This window comes from Acomys minous, assembly GCF_964271855.1.
Source record: "Acomys minous genome assembly, chromosome: 18".
Lineage (NCBI taxonomy): Eukaryota > Metazoa > Chordata > Mammalia > Rodentia > Muridae > Acomys > Acomys minous.
In genome coordinates this window covers 65,145,746-65,169,069 of record NC_140501.1, presented here as the reverse complement: position 1 = coordinate 65,169,069, position 23,324 = coordinate 65,145,746, and the positions used below count along the sequence as shown (strand labels likewise).

At 41.1% G+C, this 23,324-nt stretch overlaps 1 protein-coding gene across 3 annotated transcripts in view; it reads left to right on the top strand.

Annotated features, from left to right (window-relative positions):
* RNF212B (ring finger protein 212B) overlaps positions 1-23,324 on the top strand; it is a 35,774-nt gene that overhangs the window by 7,007 nt on the left and 5,443 nt on the right. For 2 of the 3 annotated variants that reach the window (XM_084767321.1, XM_084767320.1), the window contains exons 5-11: positions 11,392-11,507; positions 12,520-12,580; positions 13,732-13,760; positions 15,930-15,976; positions 16,175-16,217; positions 16,384-16,444; positions 22,853-22,892. In XM_084767321.1, coding sequence (XP_084623447.1) covers positions 11,392-11,507; positions 12,520-12,580; positions 13,732-13,760; positions 15,930-15,976; positions 16,175-16,217; positions 16,384-16,444; positions 22,853-22,892 — 397 coding nt within the window. Of the gene's footprint in view, positions 1-11,391; positions 11,508-12,519; positions 12,581-13,731; positions 13,761-15,929; positions 15,977-16,174; positions 16,218-16,383; positions 16,445-16,802; positions 16,852-22,852; positions 22,893-23,324 lie in introns of all 3 variants that reach the window. The other variant, XM_084767319.1, reaches the window with a different exon arrangement.

The following is a 23,324-nucleotide window of genomic DNA, read 5'->3' as shown; positions in this document are numbered from 1 at the left end:
TTATTAGACCCTGGGCCCTCTACGTGTTTGGCACCACTGCACCAAATCCCCAACTATTGTCATTTTTAATTTGCTTTTTGCCTTCAAGAGGCGTCTTTCCCCTCTCCTTCCCCCTCCCCTCTGCCATATGAGGGGTGTGTGTGTGTGTGTGTGTGTGTGTGTGTGTTTGTGTGTATGAGAGAGAGAGAGAGAGAGAGAGAGACAGACAGACAGACAGACAGAGAGACAGACAGACAGACAGACAGAGACAGAGAGACAGAGAGACAGAGAAAGAAAGAGATCAGGTTTGGTGGCTAGTGCCTTTTCCCACTGAGCCATCTCTTTAGTCCAAAAGCAGAGTTTCTAGTAGTCCATAACTCACTCTGTAGTGGAGGATGGCCTTGTATTTCCTTCTACCAGAATGCTGAGAGTACAGGAATATTCTGCCATTCTAGATGTAAATGGGTTGGGAAAAACTCAGTCTCTTTTTTTTGTTTGTTTGTTTGTTTTTTGTCAAGGTTTCTCTGTGTAGCCTTGGCTGTCCTGAACTCACTTTGTAGACCAGGCTGGCCTCGAACTCACAGCAATCCACCTGCCTCTGCCTCCCAAGTGCTGGTATTAAAGGCGTGTGCTACCACACCCAGCCTCTTGCTAGCACTGAGCTCCAGCATGTTGTTTTTGTTTTGTTTTGTTTTGTTTTAGAAAAATCTCACTTTGTAGGTTAGGATAGCCTCAATGCATGATCCTCTGGCCTCTACTTCTTGAGTATTGTGATTACAGACATGTACAAAAAACCACACATGGCTTTGGTATTCTTTTCCTTATTCTTTGTGTGGTGTGTTGCTGGGAGTTGAACCCAGAGTCCGATGCATACCAACCAGGCAAGCTCTCTACCAATATCAGTCTTCTTCCTAAGAGAGCTCTTTTTGTTTTTCGAGACAGGGTTTCTCTGTGTAGCCTTGCCTGTCCTGGATTCACTTTGTAGACCAGTCTAGCCTTGAATTCACAGAGATCCACCTGCCTCTGCCTCCGAACACTGGGATTAAAGGTGTGCGCCACCACTGCCTGACTCCCAGCCTCCAGTCTTAACGCTGGAAATACAGTAAGGAGAATTAGGGCTTTCATTATCACTGTCTTAGTCCTTTGGATGAGCCATTATATTTGAGATACTACATTCAATGTTTTGAGTAGATAAAATCCAGCTGAGACCCAAGGAGAAATGTAAAAGAGGTCACATGAACAAGAGAAAGAACAGACCTTTGGTTAATGTTTAAATCCACAGTTAGTTAATGATCAGTAAAGAAATTATATATAGTCCGAATCTTAACCTGCCTAATCATGGAACCAATTATACATGGTCAAGTAATCAAGGTAGAATAAATAAAAAGGATCAGTTAATCATCACTTTAGTGAAGGGTCAGTTTGGTAAAGTCAGCAGTCTGAAATGCATTTTCCTAATGTGTGAAGTTGAATGACTGATGTGGGACCTACCCCTGAACTGCGTCAGTAAAGCTTTTGCTTACATTTTCTTTCATAAGAAGGACCTTCCCTGGCGTCTCAGAAGGAGCTCCAGCATCTACCTCTTGCCTTGCCTTTATCATAGATCCTGTCTGTACCACTGTCTTGTGTGTGTGTGTTTGCTTTTGAGCCCTGCACTGGAAGATAGCTCTCTGAGGGCAGAGATTTGGCCGTTTTGTTTGTTGTTCCCCTTGACTAGTTTCTAATACGGAACCAACATTCAAAACATTGTCCTTAAATGAACGAATGGACTGTTGCTCGAAATGTCCATTTCCATTCTCTATAATGACCCAACAAGGACAATTTTTTTCCTGCCCTGTGCTAGTTCTTGATTAAAGCTGCCTCTTGTGAATTCTTGACTCTCCTCTAAACTTTTCAAGGGAATTGAAGAGCCCATTAGGACTTGTTAGTGCTCTTTTATTCCTAGACCACAGACCTCACCTTTACTCACAACCAGGCACCTTTCAAACACATGCAGCATTGTGCCTGCTCTAGTAAAGCCTGCCATGATTTTTTTTTTCAAGACAGGGTTTCTCTGTGTAGCCTTGGCTCTCCTGCACTCACTTTATAAATCAGGCTGGCCTCCAGCTCACAGAGATCCACCTGCCTCTGCCTCTCGAGTGCTGGGATTAAAGGAGTGCATCACTACGCCTGGCTTTACATGATTTTCTAGCAGAATTTTGTCTTGTTTCTTGTACCCTACAGTGTTTTTAACTCTGCAATATGATTAACTCTGAAAAATGTGATTTATTTGTTGACATATCTGTTTTTATCACTTTTCAAAGGAGGGTACATCTTTGTAGCATTCAATGACTAATTAGATGTGTGACCCAAATTATGTTCATAAGAAACGTTTTGTAGAGCCAGGTGTGGTGGTGCAGCCTTTAATCCCAGCACTGGGAAGCAGAGGTAGGAGGACCTCTGTGAGTTTGAGTCAGCTTAGTCTACACAGCAAGTTCCAGAACATCCAAGACTACATAGACAGACCTTGTCTCAAAAGAATGAAAAAGAAAAAAAAAAAAGAAATGCTTGTAAGTGACCGAAATGTAAGGACAATTAAGAGACAGGTTATGTAAGGCCAGGTCTGCAAAAGGTACTTGTAGATCCTGGCAAGAAATTTAAATTTTCTTCTAAGTAAAGTTACATTATTGGAGTGTTTTACACAAGGAAACGACATTATATGATACATAATTTTAAAAGAGAATGTGGCTGTTGAGTGATTAGGCCATGAATGGGTTAAGAGTAGAGGCAGGGAGACCAGTCAGGAGGAAAACAATCTAAGCAGACTGCTTACACTGAATCTGTGGTGGCAGCAGAAAGGGAAAAAGGCATGAAGGTTATAAACCAGTGGCAGAGGCCTTTCCCAGCAAGCCTGAGAAGGTTCTCAAGTCACACACACACACACACACACACACACACACACACACACACACACGAGAGAGAGAGAGAGAGAGAGAGAGAGAGAGAGAGAGAGAGAGAGAGAGAGAGAGAGAGAGAGAAGGTCGTTACTTCTGTTTTGTATTGTGAAGGCTCAAGGACAAATTTATTAATGTTTAAGAAAAAGCATAGTACAGGTTAGGTGAAAATACCAGCAGCTGCTAGGAGAAGGTAGGGGGAAAGTAATGCCTTTTCAGTTAGACATTAGAAATAGACAGCTTATTTTTAAAGGGGGATGGGGCTAGAGAAATGGCTCAGTGGTTAAAAGCATTAACTGCTCTTCCAGAGGTCCTGAGTTCAATTCTTATAACCCACATGGTGGCTCAAGCCATTTATAATGGGATCGATGTCCTCTTCTGGCCTGCAAGTGCACATGCAGATAGAGCACTGTATACATAAAATGCACAAATAAATCTTTAAAAATATTAAATAAATAGGATAGCATTTCCAGGAATGGAAGTAGGAAGTAGGCTAAGGGAGCTGAGTAAAGAATCCAAAACCTTATTTTGTGAGTTTTTTAAGCTTGTTTGTTTGAGGTGTGTGTGTGTGCGTGCATGCGCATGTGGGTGCACGAGTGGCATTTTGTTTTGAGATAAGGTCTTTCTGCATAACTATGGCTGTCCTAGAACTCAATAGGTAGGCCAGGCTGGCCTCCAATTCATAGAGTTATACCTGGCAAATAATCTTTAAAGAATGAGGAAGTAATGTTGCCAGTGCAAAATGTGAAAAATGTTTTACCATGTTTTGGTTGTTCCCTCAAAAATCTTCCTGGCTGATTTTCTCCTGGCTCTGCCAGCAAGATGTGGACATATTAGGTTTTAGTTGACTCTCAGAAACCAGGTAGCAAAGTCAGGAAGGCTGAGCTCATTCTGGAGCTCAGTGCATAGGAAACTGCGCTATGAGTTCACATTTTGCCAGAAAACAGTGTTTTCTAGAGGATAAAGTGAGGGGGTGGGGTATTTCAGTGTAGGATATATACCTTCCTGATGTCAGAATAGCAGAGTCATGTGTCCATCCATTTACAAGGTACTGTGTTCACTCCACTCCCCACCCCCACCACCAGCATACACACAGAGAAAGTAAGTCTAGGGAACAGTTGAGGACATGTAAGGAAAAAAAAAAAAGAGTTCCTTCAACACCTAGCAGTTAGCTGGAAGAAAAGAAATTAGGAAAATTGTCATCAGAAATAAAAACAAAAATGTGTGGTGTCCTAGAAGTCAAGACAAGGAAGAAAAGTATTTCCAAAGGTGGATATAGTCATCTGAGTCAAATACTGTTGAGACATGAAGTCAGGATCAGGAGTGAAAACCAGGGTTGACTGTCATCCCTCATGGAATTCATAGTCACATGTATTGGACCTTACTGCTGTGTGTTTATCTGTCTTGTTTACTTTACCTCCAGTACTCTTCTTAGCCTTCTGTGATCTGGTTTCTGACTGTTGGATTTAAAACTGCTGCCACTAAGGGCATCAACATCCTCACTAAAACCAATGGATACTTTTTGTTTCTGTTATAAATGATCTGATCTAATTTCTTTGGCTAGCTTAACTAACTTGTACTGTTTTCTTTGGGGGTTCATCTTCCCTCTCCCTTCTCTCTTGGTTTTTCAAGACAGGGTTTCTCTGTGTAGCCTTGGCTGTCCTGGACTCTTTGTAGACCAGGCTGGCCTTGAACTCACAGAGATCCACCTGCCTCTGCCTCCCAAGTGCTGGGATTAAAGGCGTGCACCAGGTGCCTGTTATCTGTACATCTCTTAAATAGTTACATTTCTCTAAGTGCGGTCTTTCCTTTTGATAAATGCCATGGATAATCTCATCTCCTTTGGATATATGACCAGGAGTGGTATAGCCGGGTCTTGAGGTAGATCAATTTCTAATTTCCTGAGAAACCACCATATTGATTTCCAAAAGTAGCTGTACAAATTTGTACTCCCACCAGCCATGGAGGAGTGTCCCCCATGCTCCACACGCTCACCAGCATGAGCTGTTACTTAGGGTTTTGATCTTAGCCATTCTGACGGGTGTAAGATGGAATCTCAGAGTTCTTTTTATTTGTATTTTCATGATGGCTAAGGATGTTGAACATTATTTCAAGCACTTCTCAGCCATTTGAGATTCCTCTATTGAGAACTCTGTTTAGATCTGTACCTCATTTTGTTTTGTTGTTGTTTTGAGACAGGGTTTCTCCATGTATTCCTGCTGTCCTAAACTTGCTTTGTTGACCAGGCTGGCCTTGAACTCACAGAGATCTACCTGCCTCTGCCTCCTGAATACTGGGATTAAAGGTGTGTGCTGCCACCATGCCCAAGTTGTACTAATTTTTTAATTGAATCATTTAGTGTGTTGATGTCTAGTTCCTTGAGTTCTTTATATATTTTGGATATTAGCCCTATGTCAGATACGAAGTTGGTAAAAATCATTTCCCATCCTGTAGGTTGCTGTTTTGTCCTGTTTACAGTGTTCTGTTCAGGAAGTTGACTCCTGTGCCACTGTGTTCAAGCCTGTTCCCCACTTTCTCTTCTATTGGGTTCAGTGTATCTGGTCGTATGCTTATGCCTTTGATCCACTTGGACTTCAGTCTTATACAGGGTGATAGCTATGATGTTTGGATTCTTCTACATGCTGACATCCAGTTAGACCAACACCGTTTGTTTAAAATGTTCTCTTTTTTCCATTGTGTATTTCTGGCTTCTTTATCAAAAGTGGGATGCCCATAGGTGTGTGGATTTATGTCTGGATATCTGATTTGATTCCATTGATCAACTTGTCTGTTTTTATGCCAATACCATGCCGGTTTTGTTACTATAGCTCCATAGTACAGCTTGAAACTGGGGATGATGATACCTCTGGGAGTTCTTTTATTATACAAGATTGTTTTATTAGCCATCCTGTTTTTTGTTTGTTTGTCTTTGTTTGTTTTTTCATATGAATTTGAATATTGTTCTTTCCAGACTCGTCTTTCTAGCACCTTATAAGTTGTTCAGCAACTCAGAAGCTCCCAAATCTCCTTGTCCAATTAGTTTACAGACATCTCATTGGGTATGACTGACTAAATAATTGTCCATTAGTGACTGAACTCACTCTCTAGCCTTTGTCCCCTCCCTAGATATGGGAGGAAAAGAGAAGGGTTAGGGCTGAAAGTTCTAGCCCCTGATCAGTCGTGGATTCTCTGGCAACTACTATCTCATCAAGAATCACCACATTAACACACACTCAGGCATGGCTGAAAGGGGCTGTGAATAACTGGATTCTAGTATCACTGAGGACAGTGCCACAAATTTTAGAAACTGTATTCATCCTCACACTGCAGTCTTCAGAAAATCAATTTGTAGTGTTAATACAAAAGCACAGTTTCACCTCAAAGGCACTAAAATACAGTTTACTCTAGAGATAAATGTGAGTGACCACAATCTGGGAACATGGGTTCAGATTGCCCTGAAGGGCATGTTTCATTGTGGACATGATTGCATAGGTTTTCTTAGTGATAGGACCAACTCATAAAACGAGGCATTTACCAATAGGTGGATTACAGCAAAGCAAGAAAAACTCTGCTGTTGCTTTCTCACAACATTCTTAGCCTTTGAAATGAATGGTAGACAGTGTCCTGCCAAGGACACATTTTAAGATGTTTTAGTAGTCACAAGGATATCATCGAGTCAGACTTAGAAGTGGGCAATGAATGATTTTCAAAGAGACTAAAAACAACACGATATTTTGGTTCTAGTTTGTAACATTAAAAAAAAAATCTTTTAGACAACTTTTGTTGCTGTTGAGACTGCCAGGGTTAAGCATGCCAGTTTTATCCATCATGATAAAAAGATCCTTTCTGGTTTTATAAGGACATTTACTCTAAAATGACTAACATGAAGATGGCATGTAGCGTGTACTTACGCTTACTACTCCAGGACCTGGAAGGCTGAGCCAGTAGATAATGAGTTTGACCCCAGCTGGGCTACATGGACCCTGTCTTTAAAAAGTTATTTCCAGGGAGTGGTGATTGACACCTGTAATCCCAGCACACAGGAGGCAGAGGCAGGTGGATCTCTTTGAATTCAAAGCCAGACTGGTTTACAAAGCAAGTTTCAAGACAGCCAGGGCGACACAGAGAAACCCTGTCTAGAAAAACCAAAAATTTAAAATTAAAAAAAAAAATGGGTTTTGGAGCTGGAGAGATGACTTAGAGATTAAGAATGCTGGCTGCTCTTCTAAAGGGTCCTGAGTTCAATTTCCAGAAACCATATGATGGCTTACAACCATCTATGATGAGATCTGGTGCCTTCTTCTGGCATGCAGGTGTATGTGGAGGCAGAGCACTGTATACATAATAAATAAATCTCTCTTTTTAATTGGGTTTTATTTTTCTTCTGTTTTCTTTAGCTCTTTTTTGCCTCCAATGCCAACTCTTCTCAGTTCATCAGGACCCATCTGTTTTATAGAGGGATGTTACCTAATTTAAGAATCATAAACTACAGAGTCCACCTTCAGCCACAAGGAATACTGTGATCCTCAGTGGGTTCCTGAAACACAGATAGTACTAAAAGTTGTATGTGCTGTTCTTTCCTTCTGTACACAAAAACCTGTAGTAAAGTTGAACATGTAAATTAGGCACAGCAAGAGATTCACAATTCAAAAACTGAAGAGCTTTTACCTTTTTCACAGTTTCATGATGTGCTGACTTGTTTATGTCAACTTGACACAAACCAGAGTCATTTGGGAAGAGGGAACTTCAACTGAGAAAGTGTCCCCACCAGATTGATCTGTGGTGCATTTTCTTGATTGATGAATGTGGTGCACTGGGTGTTACAAGAAGGCAGGCTGAGCAAGCCATGGGGAGCAAGCCAATAAGCAGCACTCCTCCGTGGCCTCTGTCAGATCCTGCCTCCAGCTTTCTGCTCTGCCTCCCTTTGGTGATGAACTGTGATATGGAAGTGTAAGCTATTACTTACCTCCCCAAGTTACTTTTGGTCATGGTGTTTCTCCACAGCAATAGAAACCCTAAGACACATGGTTGTGTTTGTTCTTACCAAAATCTTAACAACGTCACACATTTCCCCCTCTCTCTTAAGGTGAGAACTTGTACCTTTTCACGTAAAGGAAGCACTTCATGGCTTCTTGTTGGTGTGTTCAAATTGCCAGCAACATTTTAAGTGCAGTAAGGGTTACTGAAGCACAGGCCCTACAAGGATAGGTCTGAAAATATTTTTAAATCACATTGCACCCTGGGTAATGGAAATCCCAGAAATGTGAAGCCTCAAGTAAATGTTATAAAAAGCCTGTTAGTATCTTGTTTGGGGTTTGTCTTTGTTGTTGTTGTTTGTTTGTTTTGTTTTGTTTGAGACAGAGTTTCTCTGTGTAGCCTTGGCTGTCCTGGACTGACTTTGTAGACCAGGCTGGCCTCGAACTCACAGCAATTCGCCTGCCTCTGCCTCTTGAATGCTGGGATGAAAGGCATGCACCACCACCACCCAGCTGCCTGTTAAATTTTACACATTTTTTCAGACAGGATCTCACTATATAATTCTGGCTGGCCTTCACAAAATGTACATGCCTCCTGAGTGCTGGGACTAAAAGAATGCACCACCAGCCTGACAATTTTATAATTGCTAAATGAACAACGTGAAAACCATGATACTCACTGTCTGATCCTAGACATAGAAGTGAAAAGTCTAGAAGTGGGTAGTTTCATGTAGTGTTATAACTAATAATATTTAATGTTTGCATCATCCAGATGGTGTTGTCAATAGTATAACAACTTTTATTATCTGCTCTGAGTTACTGTATTATCAAAGCAATTATCTTAAAAATGAAAATAATCTTTTTGACAGGTTGGAGTCTTTTCCAGGCAACTCAATTGGTCTGAGTCTCTTCTAGACAGTTTGGCTCATCTGCCCCTTCCAAGGGATTTGTCTTGTCTGAGTTTGTGTCTGCTGTTCTCACTAGTAAATATATTTGGGGAGGATAGGGCCTAGTGAGTCAGGTCAGTTTCAGGGACTTCCTGAAGCTACTAGGTTATTTGCTAAATTTTAATGTGCTTCTCTGCAGGATGAAATGCTTCACCTCCCTTTAGAACACCCTGTGTCTTAGAGAGCGTCTTTCAAAGATGGAAGGTTTCATCTGACTGGCAATTGCTACAACCAGTGGCTGTATCTGAGATTTAAGTTTCCATTTGGGGAGATAAGAAGACAAAGAAGGGCTGGGCAGTGGTGGCTCACACCTTTAATCCCAGCACTTGGGAGGCAGAGGCAGAGCCAGGTGGATCTCTGTGAGTTCAAAGCCAGCCTGGTCTACAGAGTGAGTTCCAAGACAGCTAGAGCTGTTACACAGAGAAACTCTGTCTCAAAAAACAAAAAACAAAAACAAACAAAGAAGGCTTGCTTAGGACTAGTCAAAGGGCCTTCCTCAGATTCTATAATGAGTTGTGTGTGGACTAAGATAGGGTTTGGCCTTGATCAGTCTTATTATTTTTTTTTTTGATAATTTTAAAAGTTTTATACATTTTATTTTTTAAAATTTTTATGTGAATGCATGCTGTGGTTTGAATGAGAATGGCCCCCATAAACCATAAACTTATACATTTGCATGCTTAGTCTCCAGTTGGTGAGCTGCTTGGAAGGATTAAGAGGTGTGGCCTTGGCTGGGCGTGGTGGCACATGCCTTTAATCCCAGCAGAGAGGGAGGCGGAGGCAGGCAGATCTCTGTGAGTTCAAGGCCAGCGTGGTCTACAAAGCGAGTCCAGGACAGCCAAGACTACACAGAGAAGCCCTGCCTCAAAAAACAAAACAAACAAACAAACAAAAACAAAGGTGCTGGAGTGTGTGTCCTTGCTGGAGGAGGTTTGGAGGAGATGTGTCACTGGGGTTGGGCTTTGAGGTTTCAAAAGACCACGCCAGCCCCCCAACATTCTCTCTCCCCCTTGTGGGTGCAGATGCAAAGCTCTCAGCTACTTCTCCAGCATTATGCCTACCTGTGTGCCACTGTGCTTGATGATCGTGAGCTCACCCTCTCAAACGATAAGGAAGTAACAACTAATGCTTTCTTTTTTATGAGTTGCCTTGGTCATGGGTCTTTTCAATAAGTGTGTGTGTGTGTGTGTGTGTGTGTGTGTAGGTCAGATGACTAGTTGCATGATTTTGTTTTTTCCTTCTACTATGTGGGTCCCCAGGATAGAACTCAGGTCATCAGGGTTGACAGTACCCACTGAAGCCATCTCACCTGCCTTCTTTATCACAGGGCTTTGCTTTTGCAGCCCACTGATGTAGTTCAGGCTGGTTTACAATCTTCCTAAGGACTAAGATAATAAGCATAAGCTACCAAGTTCAGCTAATATTTCAAATGCCTTACAATAACTAATTATCTCATGTTGATCCCACAGGTACAACTGGAATGTTGGGGATACTGCATCTTATTACATGTATTTATAGTAACTATTACTTTAAACACCTCCTTCCACCATTTCAGATAACTCCTAAGATTCCAAGTGACTTTTTTCTGCTTCTGCTCTGTTCACATTTTCAAAATTTTTACTTTTATAAACAACAACAAATCAGATGAGGAGAAAAGTTCATGAGAAGAGTACTAACACCTAGGGAAGGGCCCTTGATAAAGAGTTTATAGTCTGAACAGTGAAAAAGTGGATGAGACAAATTCTGCTGTGTATTCAAAATAGAGCCTGACACAGCTAAAACACTTTGTAAATATTAACTTTACCTGATTCAACAATCCTATGATAGGAACATTAGTGTAGCAAATGGTAAAATAACACAGTTATGTGTCTAAATCCAGAAATAACGCAGAAAAAAAATTGAAATTCAGAAACAGATACTCTCCTTTTACGCTCTTCCTTCTTGAGACAGGCTGCCTCAGCCTAGACCAGCTTCAAGTTCACATTGTAGCCAGCCAGGCCTCCTGAGTGCTGGGATGATGGGTATGTGCCATCACACCTGGTCATATCTTCATCTTTTACTCAGACAGCACAAAGTGTGTTAGGTAAAATGCATTGTGATAGCCAAAAATGTGGAAACTAAATTAATCAGATAAGTAGATACATTAGAACCAACTAGGAGCTTAAAAGGTGTTTTTTGTTTTTTGCTCAGGATAAGTGTGTGTGTGTGTGTGTGTGTGTGTGTGTGTGTGTATGTAATATATATGTGTAGAATATATATATGTGTATATATATATATATATATATATATATATATATATATATATATATATATATATATATTCTACAATGCCAGAATACTCCCACTAAGATAGGAGAAAGCCAGTGTCCTAAAATGGAGAGCTTTGGCTCCCCCTAGTGTTGAACTCTGTAGTTTGGGGGAGTTAACAAGTTATGCTAAAGGGTCTAGGAGAAGAACAGTAGTTCAAAACTATGATTTAGTGGATTCTCTTTGTAGCCAAAAAGTACTATGAAGGAGTTAATAGAAGTGCATGCCAAAGACATCTTTTCCTAGTAGGTGTGGTGCTTCCAGAAGAAACAAACAGATCTTCTTATTGCCTTTTATAAGGACAGAATTACAAAATTAGAAGCAGCTATGAAAGAGGCCCAGCAAGTGGCTGCCAGCCAGAACAAGTAAGTGCCAAGTCAAATCTCTAGCTAGCACCTTTTCTTTCTTGTAGTATAGCTGTAGTCCTTTCTAAATGTAAGGACTGACAGTTGCCCTCTGTGTGTTCATGTTTGTCTTAAGAACATCAGCTGCAAAATGTTTGGTTGTTCCCTTGGTCTCTCTTAATTTTTTTCTTCCTCACTCCAAGGACCCTCCTTACTCTTCTCTTTTACTTCATTATATCAAAAACAATTTCTTCAGGGAAGTCAGATACAGCTGATTCACACTGATAACACTGAGATAGATATAACATTTAAAATGTCTCTGTGGAGGAAGTGTATTTTGGAAATCTTAAGCTAAAAGATAGAATCATTGGAGCTGGAGAGTTGACTCAGCAGTTAAGAGCACTGGCTGTTCTTCCAGAGGACCTGTGTTCAATTCCCAGCACCCACATAGCAGTTCATAACTACCTGTAACTCCAGTCCCAAGGGATCTGACACCCTCACAGAGATATGCATGCAGGCAAAAAACCAATGCACATAGAATAAAATACTAACTTTAAAAAAAGACAGAATCCTTGTTGGAAAAGTAAAATTTTTCTTCATTTAAGCATGTGTGTTGCCCAACTTCTGTATGCATGCCAAGTCAGAGGTCAACGTGCAAAGCTGATTTTCTCCTTCCACCATGTGGTTCAGGGGATTGAACTCAGGTCATCCGATTTGGTAGCAAGGCCTTTCCCCACTGAGCCATCTTGGAGGCCCAGTTGTTGGAACCTTTTTACATCAACAATCCAAGAGGGTGTATGAAGAGGAGGTGGAATTCTATGCAAAACCTCTTGACGTCATACCAAGTGACTTCATTTTGTTCATTTATTTCTACTGTCAAAACACTGGCATGTTCTTCCTGCATCACCAGTTCCCTGATGGAAGTACTTTATATGCTGCAAATACCTTTCAGTAAGCGTTAACTAAGATGTTGATAATAGTACTAATTTTTACCCTAGTGACCTGGACCTGATTGTTTCCATCTTTTGCCTAGAGAGCTGTCAGTCTTGAGAAAGGAGAATGAAGAAATGAAGAAATTTATAGCCATCCTGAAGGTGAATGCAGTAGATTTTATTTTATTTTTTCATTGTTTTGGTTTGATGTTTCTAGACATCAGACTGAGGGGCTTGAGGCGTTTACTAGAACGTGCTAGTAAATATTCTGTTACCGAGCTACATCCCCAGGGTTTTCACTGTGTTCCAGGCTGGCCTTGAACTTACCATTGTAGTCCAGCCTGGCTTCAAATGCAGGATCCTTCTGTCCCAGTCTCCTTTGCTGAGGACTACCACCTATGCCACTGTGTCCAGCTGAAGAAGATTCTCTTTACTATTATTTTATCTCCTACCTTGTCCATCTTTCTAGATGATTGTATAAAACAGTGCTTCTCAGCAGACTCATAATAGCTGTACAGTAAGCACACTGTAGTAAATGAATAAGGTACAGAAGACCGTGGAGGGTTGAGAGCATCAATATTTAGCACATTTTTGTCCCACTCTGAATTGTCAGTGAGTCATGTTCTAACTGATGGGAAGCTTTCATGAAAAAGTGCATTTGAACTTAGCATTTCTCTTGAAGACTCCAAGATGCCTCAGGACCCTTTCCTTATTGTTTGTTATTTTAGAGCTTTTATTTGTTTGTTTGATTGTTTTGAGATTGAATCTGAAATAGCCCCAGCTTTGAACTCCTCTTTTAAACTTCTGTTGTTTTTTATTATTGTTAGTGTATATGTATGTACATACGCGTAAGATGTATGATGTGTATGTGATCTGTGATATATGTGAGTGTAGGTGTTAGGGGGTAACTTTAGGGAGTCACTTCTCTCTCCACCATGGGAATGAGGGGGCAAATGCAGGTCAGGATCAGACAGCAATCATTTTTACCCACTGAGCCATCTTACTGGACCTGACTTTAACTATTTATATATACTCACGGCTGGCCTTGGACTCCTAAGTCTCTGGCCTCCACCTCCTTAGTGCTGAGATTACAGGTATTGCCACATGCCTAGCTCCCTAGTATGCTTTTATTCAAAGAAACCAAATTTTTATTCTCTCAAAGCTGATAATTTTCTAAGGAAACACAATTGTGTCCTTCTGTTGGCAGCCTTAGCTATGGGAGTTTGCAGGTAAATTATCTAACAAATACAACTGAAGTCCATTAATTAGAACCTTTAACTATAGCTTCCTCGCTTGCATTTTTTCACCTACAGGGATCGCCAGGCTGCTACTATGGAAGCAGGTCAGTTTTTACCAATCTAGCCCTCTGCCTTGAAATTTTCTGATTTGTTCTCCAAACATTTTCAGTTGTACAGTTGTGTGTGTGTGTGTGTGTGTGTGTGTGTGTGTGTGTGTGTGTGATAATGTGATACATTTGTGCTATGTGTAATGATCAACTCATGGTACCTAAAGCATTTCCTCTCTGTCTCTCTCTGTGTGTCTCTGTCCCTCCCTCTCTCCTTCCCTCCTTCTCTCTCTTAGTTTTTTGAGATGGGTTTCTCTGTGTAGCCTTGGCTGTCCTGGACTTGATTTGTAGACCAGGCTGGCCTCAAACTCACGATGATCCATCTGCCTCTGCCTTCCTAAGTGCTGAGATCAAAAGCATGCACCACCATGTCCAGCATTTCCGTCTTCTTAATCTTTAACTATTTTCTTATGTTAGGAAGCTTTTGACTAGTTTTTCTTGACTCCTAGTTGTGTGGGCTCCAAGATGGATAAAATTATCTTTTACTTTTCTGATTCTCTGACAGAATGAAATCTTTTGTTTTATTTTTGTGGTACTGAGGACTAGGGTCTTACAAGTACATTACCAGTGATCTAGAGCACTCAAGAGCTCCCTCCTTCCCCTACTCTTTACCTAGGCTGGTTTTGAACTAATGATCTTGGCTTAACCTCCTGAGTAGTTAGGATTACATGTGCTGCCATTTTCAGCTTTGAAGTGAAATCTTGATTATAATGTGTACCTTTTGAGTACTGTCTAATAAATTCCTACTAGTCTTTTAAAAATATGACATGTATCACTTCTTCTGTAATGACTGTATCAAATGGAGTCAGAATTTGTTTATTCAATAAATATTCATTCAGCAAGTACTGTTTATCTACTTAAATAATGGCTGTACAATGCTAAGTTTTTCTGATTAATGATGTCTGTGCCCTACCAGTCACTAAATATTTTTTAAAGATTTATTTATTTATTATTTATACAGTATTCTGCTCGAATGTGTGTGTGCAGGCCAGAACAGGATACCAGATCTCATTGTAGATGGTTGTGAGACACCCATCATGTGGTTGCTGGAAATTGAACTCAGGACCTTTGGAAGAACAGACAGTGCTCTTAACCTCTAAGCCATCTCTCCAGCCCCACTAAATATTTTTAATGGTGAATTTATTCAAAAGACAGAGCAATTCAGTGATCACAGAAGTTACTATCTAGTCTTCTTTCAAATGTCTGTGTTTTTACATATCCACTTTAATGCATAAACATTGTTGTGCTTGGGTTTTGGGTTTGCTTTTTTTTTCCTTTGTAACCCTTGCATGTCACATCTCAGGCTTTGCTAAGCAGCACTCTACCATTGGATTCTGCCCAGGCCTGATTCTTACCTTTTTTCTTAGTAGCCTATGAGTCTCTCACAGCTAGTTGTTTTAATCTCAAGGCATAGAACATAGACACAGTATATAAATGTTTGGTGAATGTATGGCTGGTGGATGAATGGATGAATCAACGAGTAGTTTTAAGGTTGAGAGTAAGATGCTACAGGAAAGAAGAAAGAAAACACTCCAGAATTATATTATAAATGAGAGAGAGGTGGAGGAAGGTTCTGGGGAACTGGAGAGTGATGGGAGCTCACAAGGGAGCTTCACTTCTGCATCTTGTGGCGATGCCTTTACTACTGGGGAGAAAGTGCCCTGTGCTTAGAGAAGAAGCTACTCTTGTTCTTTCTTCCTGTTCACTTTTCCCTTCCTCTTCCCCCTGCCTTTTAAAAAGAATTTTTATAGCATGGTGGTGCACAGAAGCAGGGAAGCAGAGGCAGGTAGATCGCTGTGAGTTTGAGGCCAGCCTGGTCTACAAAGTGAGTCCAGGACACCCAAGGTTACACAGAGAAACCCTGTCTCGAAAAACCACCCAACCAACCAAACTAACTAACTAATTAACACAAGATTTTATTTTTAATTGTGTGTGTGAGCACCCACGGAGGCCAGGAGAGAGTATCAGATCCACAACACTGGAGTTAAAGGCGTTTGTGAGGAGTTAGACAGCAGATGCTCAGAAGTGCACTGAGGGTCTCTGAAAGAGCAGGCCCACTGAGCCATCTCTCCAGCCTCAGAGCTGCTGTAGTGACCGACTCTCTAATGTGGTCTCTAATTCTGCTCCATGAGATCAAAGCTGCCTTTTCCTTTTGTTTTCTTGTAGGCTAAACACACCTCGACTAGTGGGCATTACTTCCCCATCACAATCAGGTGAAAAACTAATTCTTTCAAGATACTTGTGTGAGATGAATAAATATCTTTTCCTCATATGGAAGTTTTTTTTCCTCATGGGACTTATATGATTTTGCTAATCTTACATATAGCCAGATAACTACCCAAAGCAAGTTAGCCAGAAAAGGCAGAATGCACCATTGTTGGCAATTATTCCTACTCTTTATGCTTTTTCAGTTGCTCCACGACCTAGTTCCCAGCATAGCAGCCAAGTGGTCAGGTGAGTAGAAAACCTATTATTCAACATTAAGACTATTGACAAGGTTGGAACATTGAATGAAGTGGCTCAAAGTGATACTGAAGAGAATTACTGCCATGTCAAATTTAACACCAGTGTTCTGTGTTTTTCTTTTGTTTGTATTCTTGTTTCATCTCATTGTATACAGCCGCTCTTCTTCTATGGAGTCCCTCCCTTATACAGTGGCTGGCATTGGTAATGTGGACCAGGTAAGTAATAGTCACATTAGTTTTAGCTATTGAAGGTCCTAATGCTTAAAGAAAGAAAGACTATAGTTCAAGAATCTTAAATTTGCATTGTTTTGGCACATTTTTTTCATGCCATAAGGAGCCTTCTATGGGTATTCAATATTATAAAATAACACAGAATCAGTAGGGGTGGCTGTAGTGTAAGTGTTCAGGAATTGAATGCTCAGTATCTGTCATGTTCATTTTGGAAGTAATAGAGCAGACGCACAACCTGGGAGAATAACCGTATGTGTGAATGGATCCTTACTGAGAAACAATGGGGAACTGGGGGTGTAGAGAACCAGGGTATGGTAATTAATGGTCCCTGTTTTTCTGTCAGGGAAGCAGAGGCCTGCAGGAAAGGAGCACTCCCAGAGACTCTTACACTGGTGAGAGAGGGTAGGGGGAAGGTAGTCAGCATATTCTGTGCGGAGACTAGAAATTTCTGGTGTTCTATGCATAATATAATGCTGTTTTATTCTTTTTCCTGGAAAATAATTCCAGGTACACAAACATGTATTACAATTTTTCAAGTAACGGTATTTGTTTTGAAACAGACAGTGAGAAAATAAAAAGTTGAGGTACAACCATTGAAAACTGATGAAAGGCTTGGCTTTCTAATTGAGTTCAATTTTCCCCAAAACACAAAAAGATAGAAGGAGAGAACCAACTAAAAAGTTGTTTTCTGGTAAAACACACTCACACACACACACACACCCCTCTGATCAGAGTAACTGAACTGATTTGAATTTTCATACTTGCCACAAGATGGCGGTAGAAATTAAGTCTAAAAGGAAAGTTAGCAAACTGTCAAATTTGTAATGCTAGCAAGTTATTTCTCCATCCGTGTGTCATGACACACAAGTAGAGGTCGAGAGGAGATTTGTGAAGTCAGTCCTCTCCTTCTGGGCTCCAGGGAGCAAACTCAGACTATTAGGCTTGAGCAGCAAGTCCTTTACCTGCTCAGCCATCTCGCCAGCACACAAAATGTGAGTTCAGAACCCGGAAGGTATTTGGTTTTTCACTGTGCATTAAAGGGGAAAGTATAGGCTCTGTTTCTAGTAACAATCTTTCTTAAAGTCGTGCTTTGTCTGTTACTGGCACAGCCACTCCAGTGATCTTGTTTGCTTTCTTGGTGGGCTTCATGTGTGGATATGGTGCTGGAGACGGAGCCTGGGGCCTCAGGCTCACTCCCATTGACACACATACACACTCTTGTCCTTCTTTCCTCCTCCCTCCCTCCCTTCCTCGCTTGCTGCCGTTTTCCCTCCTCTTTAATCAGTGCTGGAGATCAAATACATACTATGCAAATATTCTACCACTGAGCTCTATCCCCAGTCTGTTTTGATTTTCTATAAAATTTTCTTTTAACTTTGTATGTGTACACAGGTATGCATACCAAAGCATGATATGTGTATGCATGTCAGAAGACAGCTTTGTGGAGTTGCTTCTCTTCTTTCATCTTAGTTGGTTTCTGGGGGTTAAATTCAGGTCACCAGGATTGAGCAGCATTGGTCCTGATTTTCTGCCTTTTAATCGGAAACTTTAATATATTTATATTTACTGTGATTGCAGATAAGAAAGAACTGTCATATTGCTACTTCTTTTATATATGTCATCCTTTTTGTCATTAATTCCTTTACTGCCACCTTCCTTTATGTTAAAGTGTTTTCTATGTAGCACTACAGCTTTTTGTTACTTCTTTTACTATATTCAAAGCTGTTTTGAGATAACTAACATAATTTATAAAAACATGGTTTGAATTAATACCACATTTAATATCAATACTATACTAAAAATTCATAGTTCAGTTAAACTATATACCCAGAAACACAAATTTTAAATTACTGCCTTATACAATTGTCTTTTAAATCTGATGAGGGGAGAGCTACCAAGAAAAAAGATACACTTAAACTGTCTTTTGTTGTATTTACTTATATAATAATCTTTTCTGCATTTGAGTTACTAATTAGTGTCCTTTCATTTCAGCCTGAAAGACTCCATTTAGTATTTCTTATAAGGCAAGTTTGAGAGTAATAAGTTCACTGTCTAAATTTTTATGTAGGAATATCTTAATTTCTCCTTCAGTTTTGAACAATACTATTATTAGATATGTTTCTGGTTGCTAATCTTTGGGAACTTTGAGTGTTCTCTCTGGTCCTTGGTATGTCTGATGAGAAAGTCAACTTTAATCTTGCTGAGTATTATTTGTGATGAGTTTCTTCTCTTTTGCTACTTTTGAGACTCTTTATGAGGAGAAGGCAGGTGGCTCAGCTGGTAGAGTGGTGCAGAGGATGCATGCAGCGCTGGCTAGGCCCTCAGCACGTCATAAACTTGACATGGCGGCACATCCCTGCAACCACAGCACTGAAGAGACGAAGGCTGGAGGAGCAGGAGCTCAAGGCCATCTTTGGCAACTTGAGCCCCTGCCTCAGAACAGTGAGTTCAAGTAACCATTAGCTATTATGACAGGAAGGGAACTCTCAGCTAATACTCTTTTTTTTTTTTTTTTAAGTTAAGTGGTATTGTACACCCCCCCCCCTCCCCCCGCCAGGTTTGTTTTTGTTTTTGAGACAGGATTTCTTTACAAAGCTCTGGCTGTCCTGGAACATAGATGTAGATCAGGCTGTCCTCAAACTCTCCAACATCCACCTGCCCCTGTCTTCCAAGTGTGGGACTGAAGGTGTGTGCTGCCACGGACTCTCAAGCTTTGGTTTTTGAGACAGGGTTTTACTGTTTGGACCAGGCTAGCTTTGTACTCAAAATTCTTCTGTCTCATTCAGAAGGGATTCTTGGCTACTTCTTAAAATTTTTTTCAATACCTTTTAACTTTTTCAGTTATCCTCCATCCTTCAACTTTACTTCACTCCAAATCAAAAAATTCACTGAAAAAATTGCAGTCTTTTCCCACAAGACCTTCAGCCATTTTCCAGTGTTGATCATTTTAATCCTTTTTTGAAACAATTTCTCATTTTTCTTTTCTTCATTATTCTAAATTCCAAATTTCCTGTTGATGTCCCTGGCTTTTCCTTTATAGTCTCCTTTGCTGGTTCCTTCTCTACCCAAGTGTCAGACAGCACTTCTCACATGTTTGGATCTCTATACAAAGGAAGTCCTATGATATTATTAAACTAAAGAACATCAAGGTTTTTGTTTTTTATTTAGGCCAGAGCTTGACTTTGGGTGTCTTCCTCAATCACTGCTCATCTCATTTTAAAACATGATTTACTGGGGCTGGAGAGGTGGCTCAGCAGTTGAGAGCACTAGCCACTCCTCTAGAGACCCTGAGTTCAATCCCCAGTACCCACATAGTGTTTTATAAATCCCCATTCTGAAGTACATGAAAACAAAGCACTGATAGACATAATATTAAAAAAAAATTTTTTATCTGGGTGTGTCAGCACATACCTTTAATCCCAACATTTGGGAGGCAGAAGCAGACACACCTCTGTGAGTTTGAGGTCAGCCTGGTCTACATAGAGTTCCAGGACAGCCAGAGCTACATAGAAAGACTGTCTCAACACCTGCCCCAAGAAAACTATTTTAATTGTATTTACTAGTTTATTTAGTGTATGCATATGTATGTGGGTACAAATATGCCACAGTGTTCATGTAGAAGTCGAAGGACAATTTTTGAGAATGGGTTCTCTCGTTCTTCCATGTGGGCTCTGGGGTCTAACTCAAATCATCAGGGTTGGCATCAAGTGCCTTACCCACTAAGCCAGCTCACCAGCCACCCACCTTATCTCCTCTTCCTCTTGGTTTTTTTGTTTTTGTTTTTGTTGGTTTTGGTTTTGTTTTGTTTTGTTTTTTGAGACAGGGTTTCATTGTGTATCCTAGAACTGACTCTGTAGACCAGACTGGCCTCAAATTCTGAAGATCCACCTACTCTGCCTCCCTAGCACTATGATCAAAGTATTCACTACCATGCTCAGATTTTTAAAACTGATTTTTAAATTTTAATGTTATACTTATATACACATTTATGTGTGTTGATCATACCCACCATCAGTCACTCCTCTCCTCCCTCTCACTCTCATGTTCTCTTTTTGTTTGTTTGTTTGTTTAATGCACTAATCCAATTAGTTCTGAACATGGGCAGCCTACCAGCCACATCCCCAAAGAAAAATGACACCCCTTACTGTCAGTAACTCATCAGCTGGGTGAAGCTCATAGCCCTCCCTGTCCACAGTTTGTGGGTGCAGCAGCCCACAGCATGTGCTTCCTGTCCTCCAGCCCTGCAGCCCCGTCTGCCTTGTGGAGGCCATCGTTTTAACTTGTTAGACAAGGTCTTTCACTTGAGCTTGCCATTCCTGCTAGACTGGCTGGCTACAGAATCACAGGGATCCCAGCGCAGTGCTGAGGTTACAGGCTCACAATGCCATGCCATGCCCAGGTGTTATGTGGGTGCTGGGATCCCAAATGCAGGTCCTTATGTTTACACAGCAAGTGCTTTACCAGCTGAGCCATCTACCCTCCCCACCCCCAGCCCCTACTGGTTCTTTTTTTTTTTTTTTTTTTTTTTTTTTTTACAGTTTTCTCTCCAGATTTGATAAACCACCATTCTCATCTTTTCTCATAATATTAGCATGTTAATATTATTGGGGGGGGGCAGGTGAGAACTCTAGTTTTAGAACACAGATGTGGCAGCCAGAAGACAACGTTTAGGAGTCAGTTCTCTCTTCTCATGTAGGCTCTGTGGACCAGACTCAGGCCCTCAGGCCCTCACGTGTGTGTAGCAAAGCAAATATTCTTAAGGGATGAACCATCTCACCAACCCACTTTTACTGTTTTAGACATAATTTCCTTTCCTTCTTTAAATGTATTTTAAGAGGGTTATTATGTCCTTGGAAATTTCAGTGCCTGGATTATTTTTCTTTACACATATCTTTTCTTTGTATGTCACATAATTTGCACACTTTTGGCACTCAGTCCTCTAATTGACAACTGCTTCTTGAGACCTTCCTTTTGTGCACTCTCAGGGTCAGTTCAAGGTAAGTGCATAGTCCTTTTCAGATGTTTCCTGCACTGTGCACAGCCCTGGGCCTAGATCCTAAATGTGTTAAAACATCTCAAAGTCCTCACAGACATCTCATTCCTCTAGTTTTCCTTTGCCTCTTTCATTCTGTTTGCCCCAAATGACAGTTATTATCTCAGGCAGCCAAAGCAAGTGCCTCTAATTGTTTTCCACAAACATTATGTGGCTCCAACACCCATGTAAAGGCCAGGGACAGTGGCATGTGTCTGTAACCCCAGTACTGGGGAGGTGGCGACAGGAGGGTGTCTTGGAGTGCTGATTGGCTATCCACATGAACAGAACTAACAAGCTCCAGGTTCTGTAGAAGAGCCTGTCTTAAAAGTAAACAGACAGACAGACAGACAAACTAATAAGGTACTGAGGCTGGAGAGGTAGCTCAGAGGTTAAAGACCCACAGTGCTCTTGTTCCCAGCACCCACATCAGCAGCTCACACTCCAGTTCTGGGGGAATCCCATGACTTGCACACATGTACTCACATGCACACATATACATAATTTAAAATAAATGCTTTTATATAATAAGGCACTGGCTAGAAGGTGTAGTGGCACACACCTTTAATCCCTGCACTCGGCAGGCAGAGTAGGTGGATCCCTGTGGGTCCTACATCAGCCAGGGCTACATAGTGAGACCTTGTTTTAAAGTGTGTACAGAGCAATAGAAGACAGCTGACATCAACTTCTGGCCTCCACACACATGTATACACATGCACATATGCCCACCTGTGCAACACATCCATAGAGACGGCTGCTTTGAAGACCTGCAACCCTCGTCCTTCCCTGTAGTGACCATCAAACTTGTTTTATACCCTGACTCTGGCCTTCTGGGTTCCCAAGCTGCCGCAGAGCTGTAAGAGCCATGAGTACAGCGGAAAGGCCCAGCATGTGCTGCTTCTACTCACACTCACTGTTGTCGGTTTTTTCTTAATGTACATTGTCCAGATTACCACCAGATCTTTATCATTTCAGGAATTCTGAAACGGTATTTGGATGCTTTTGCAAGCTTTCTCCTTGCCTTGGATGCTGGGGATCATCTTTGGAGCCCTTGCTCTCTCTTCGCTGGAGTCTCTCTAGACAGTTTCATGACCTCAGCTGTACTTTCAGTACCATCTTAGAGGAGAAGCTGAAGCGCAGACACGTTGAAGCAATCATGGCAGTGCTGGGCCCTGTCCTCCAAACTCAAAAGTGAAAAGAGCGTATTTTTATGATGTGCTGCTGAGTGACATACACGCCTTTTCACATACCATGAGCCTTAGCCCTGAAATATATATGAAACGTCTTTGGCCCCATTTCTTTTAACCTGGTCCCTGAATCCCTTGTGAATTATCTCACTGGTTTGTATTTATGTTTTTCAGAAACCCCTTCACCAGCTTCAACTCACAGCCTCTCTTATAGGTAAGTACAGGGCACTTCCTTTTTGTTGTTGATGTTGTTTTTGAGACAGGGTCTCATGTAGCTCAGGCTGGCCTCAAACTTACTACATAGCTGAGGCTACCCTTGAACTCCTGGTTCTCCTGCGTCTGCCTCTCAAGTTCTGGGGACACAGGTGAGCAGAGCCATGCCTATGTGTCTTGTTTCCTTTTCTAGGGATGTCTTCTCAACGACTCTACTAGAATTCCCAGGGTTCCTTGTAATGGCCTGTACTGTTGGCATGCATAATCTGCAGTTTATAAGATGTACTGGTTCTGTATCTAATATGCAATCAAGTTATTTTCTTCTTAGTTACAGGCAGGATTTTCTTTCTTCTCTGGCCCAGAGGGCTCACTCTTTACATTCACTTTACTTTTATCTCTCTTTTCCTCTATTGAGTTTGTTGTTGGTGGTGGT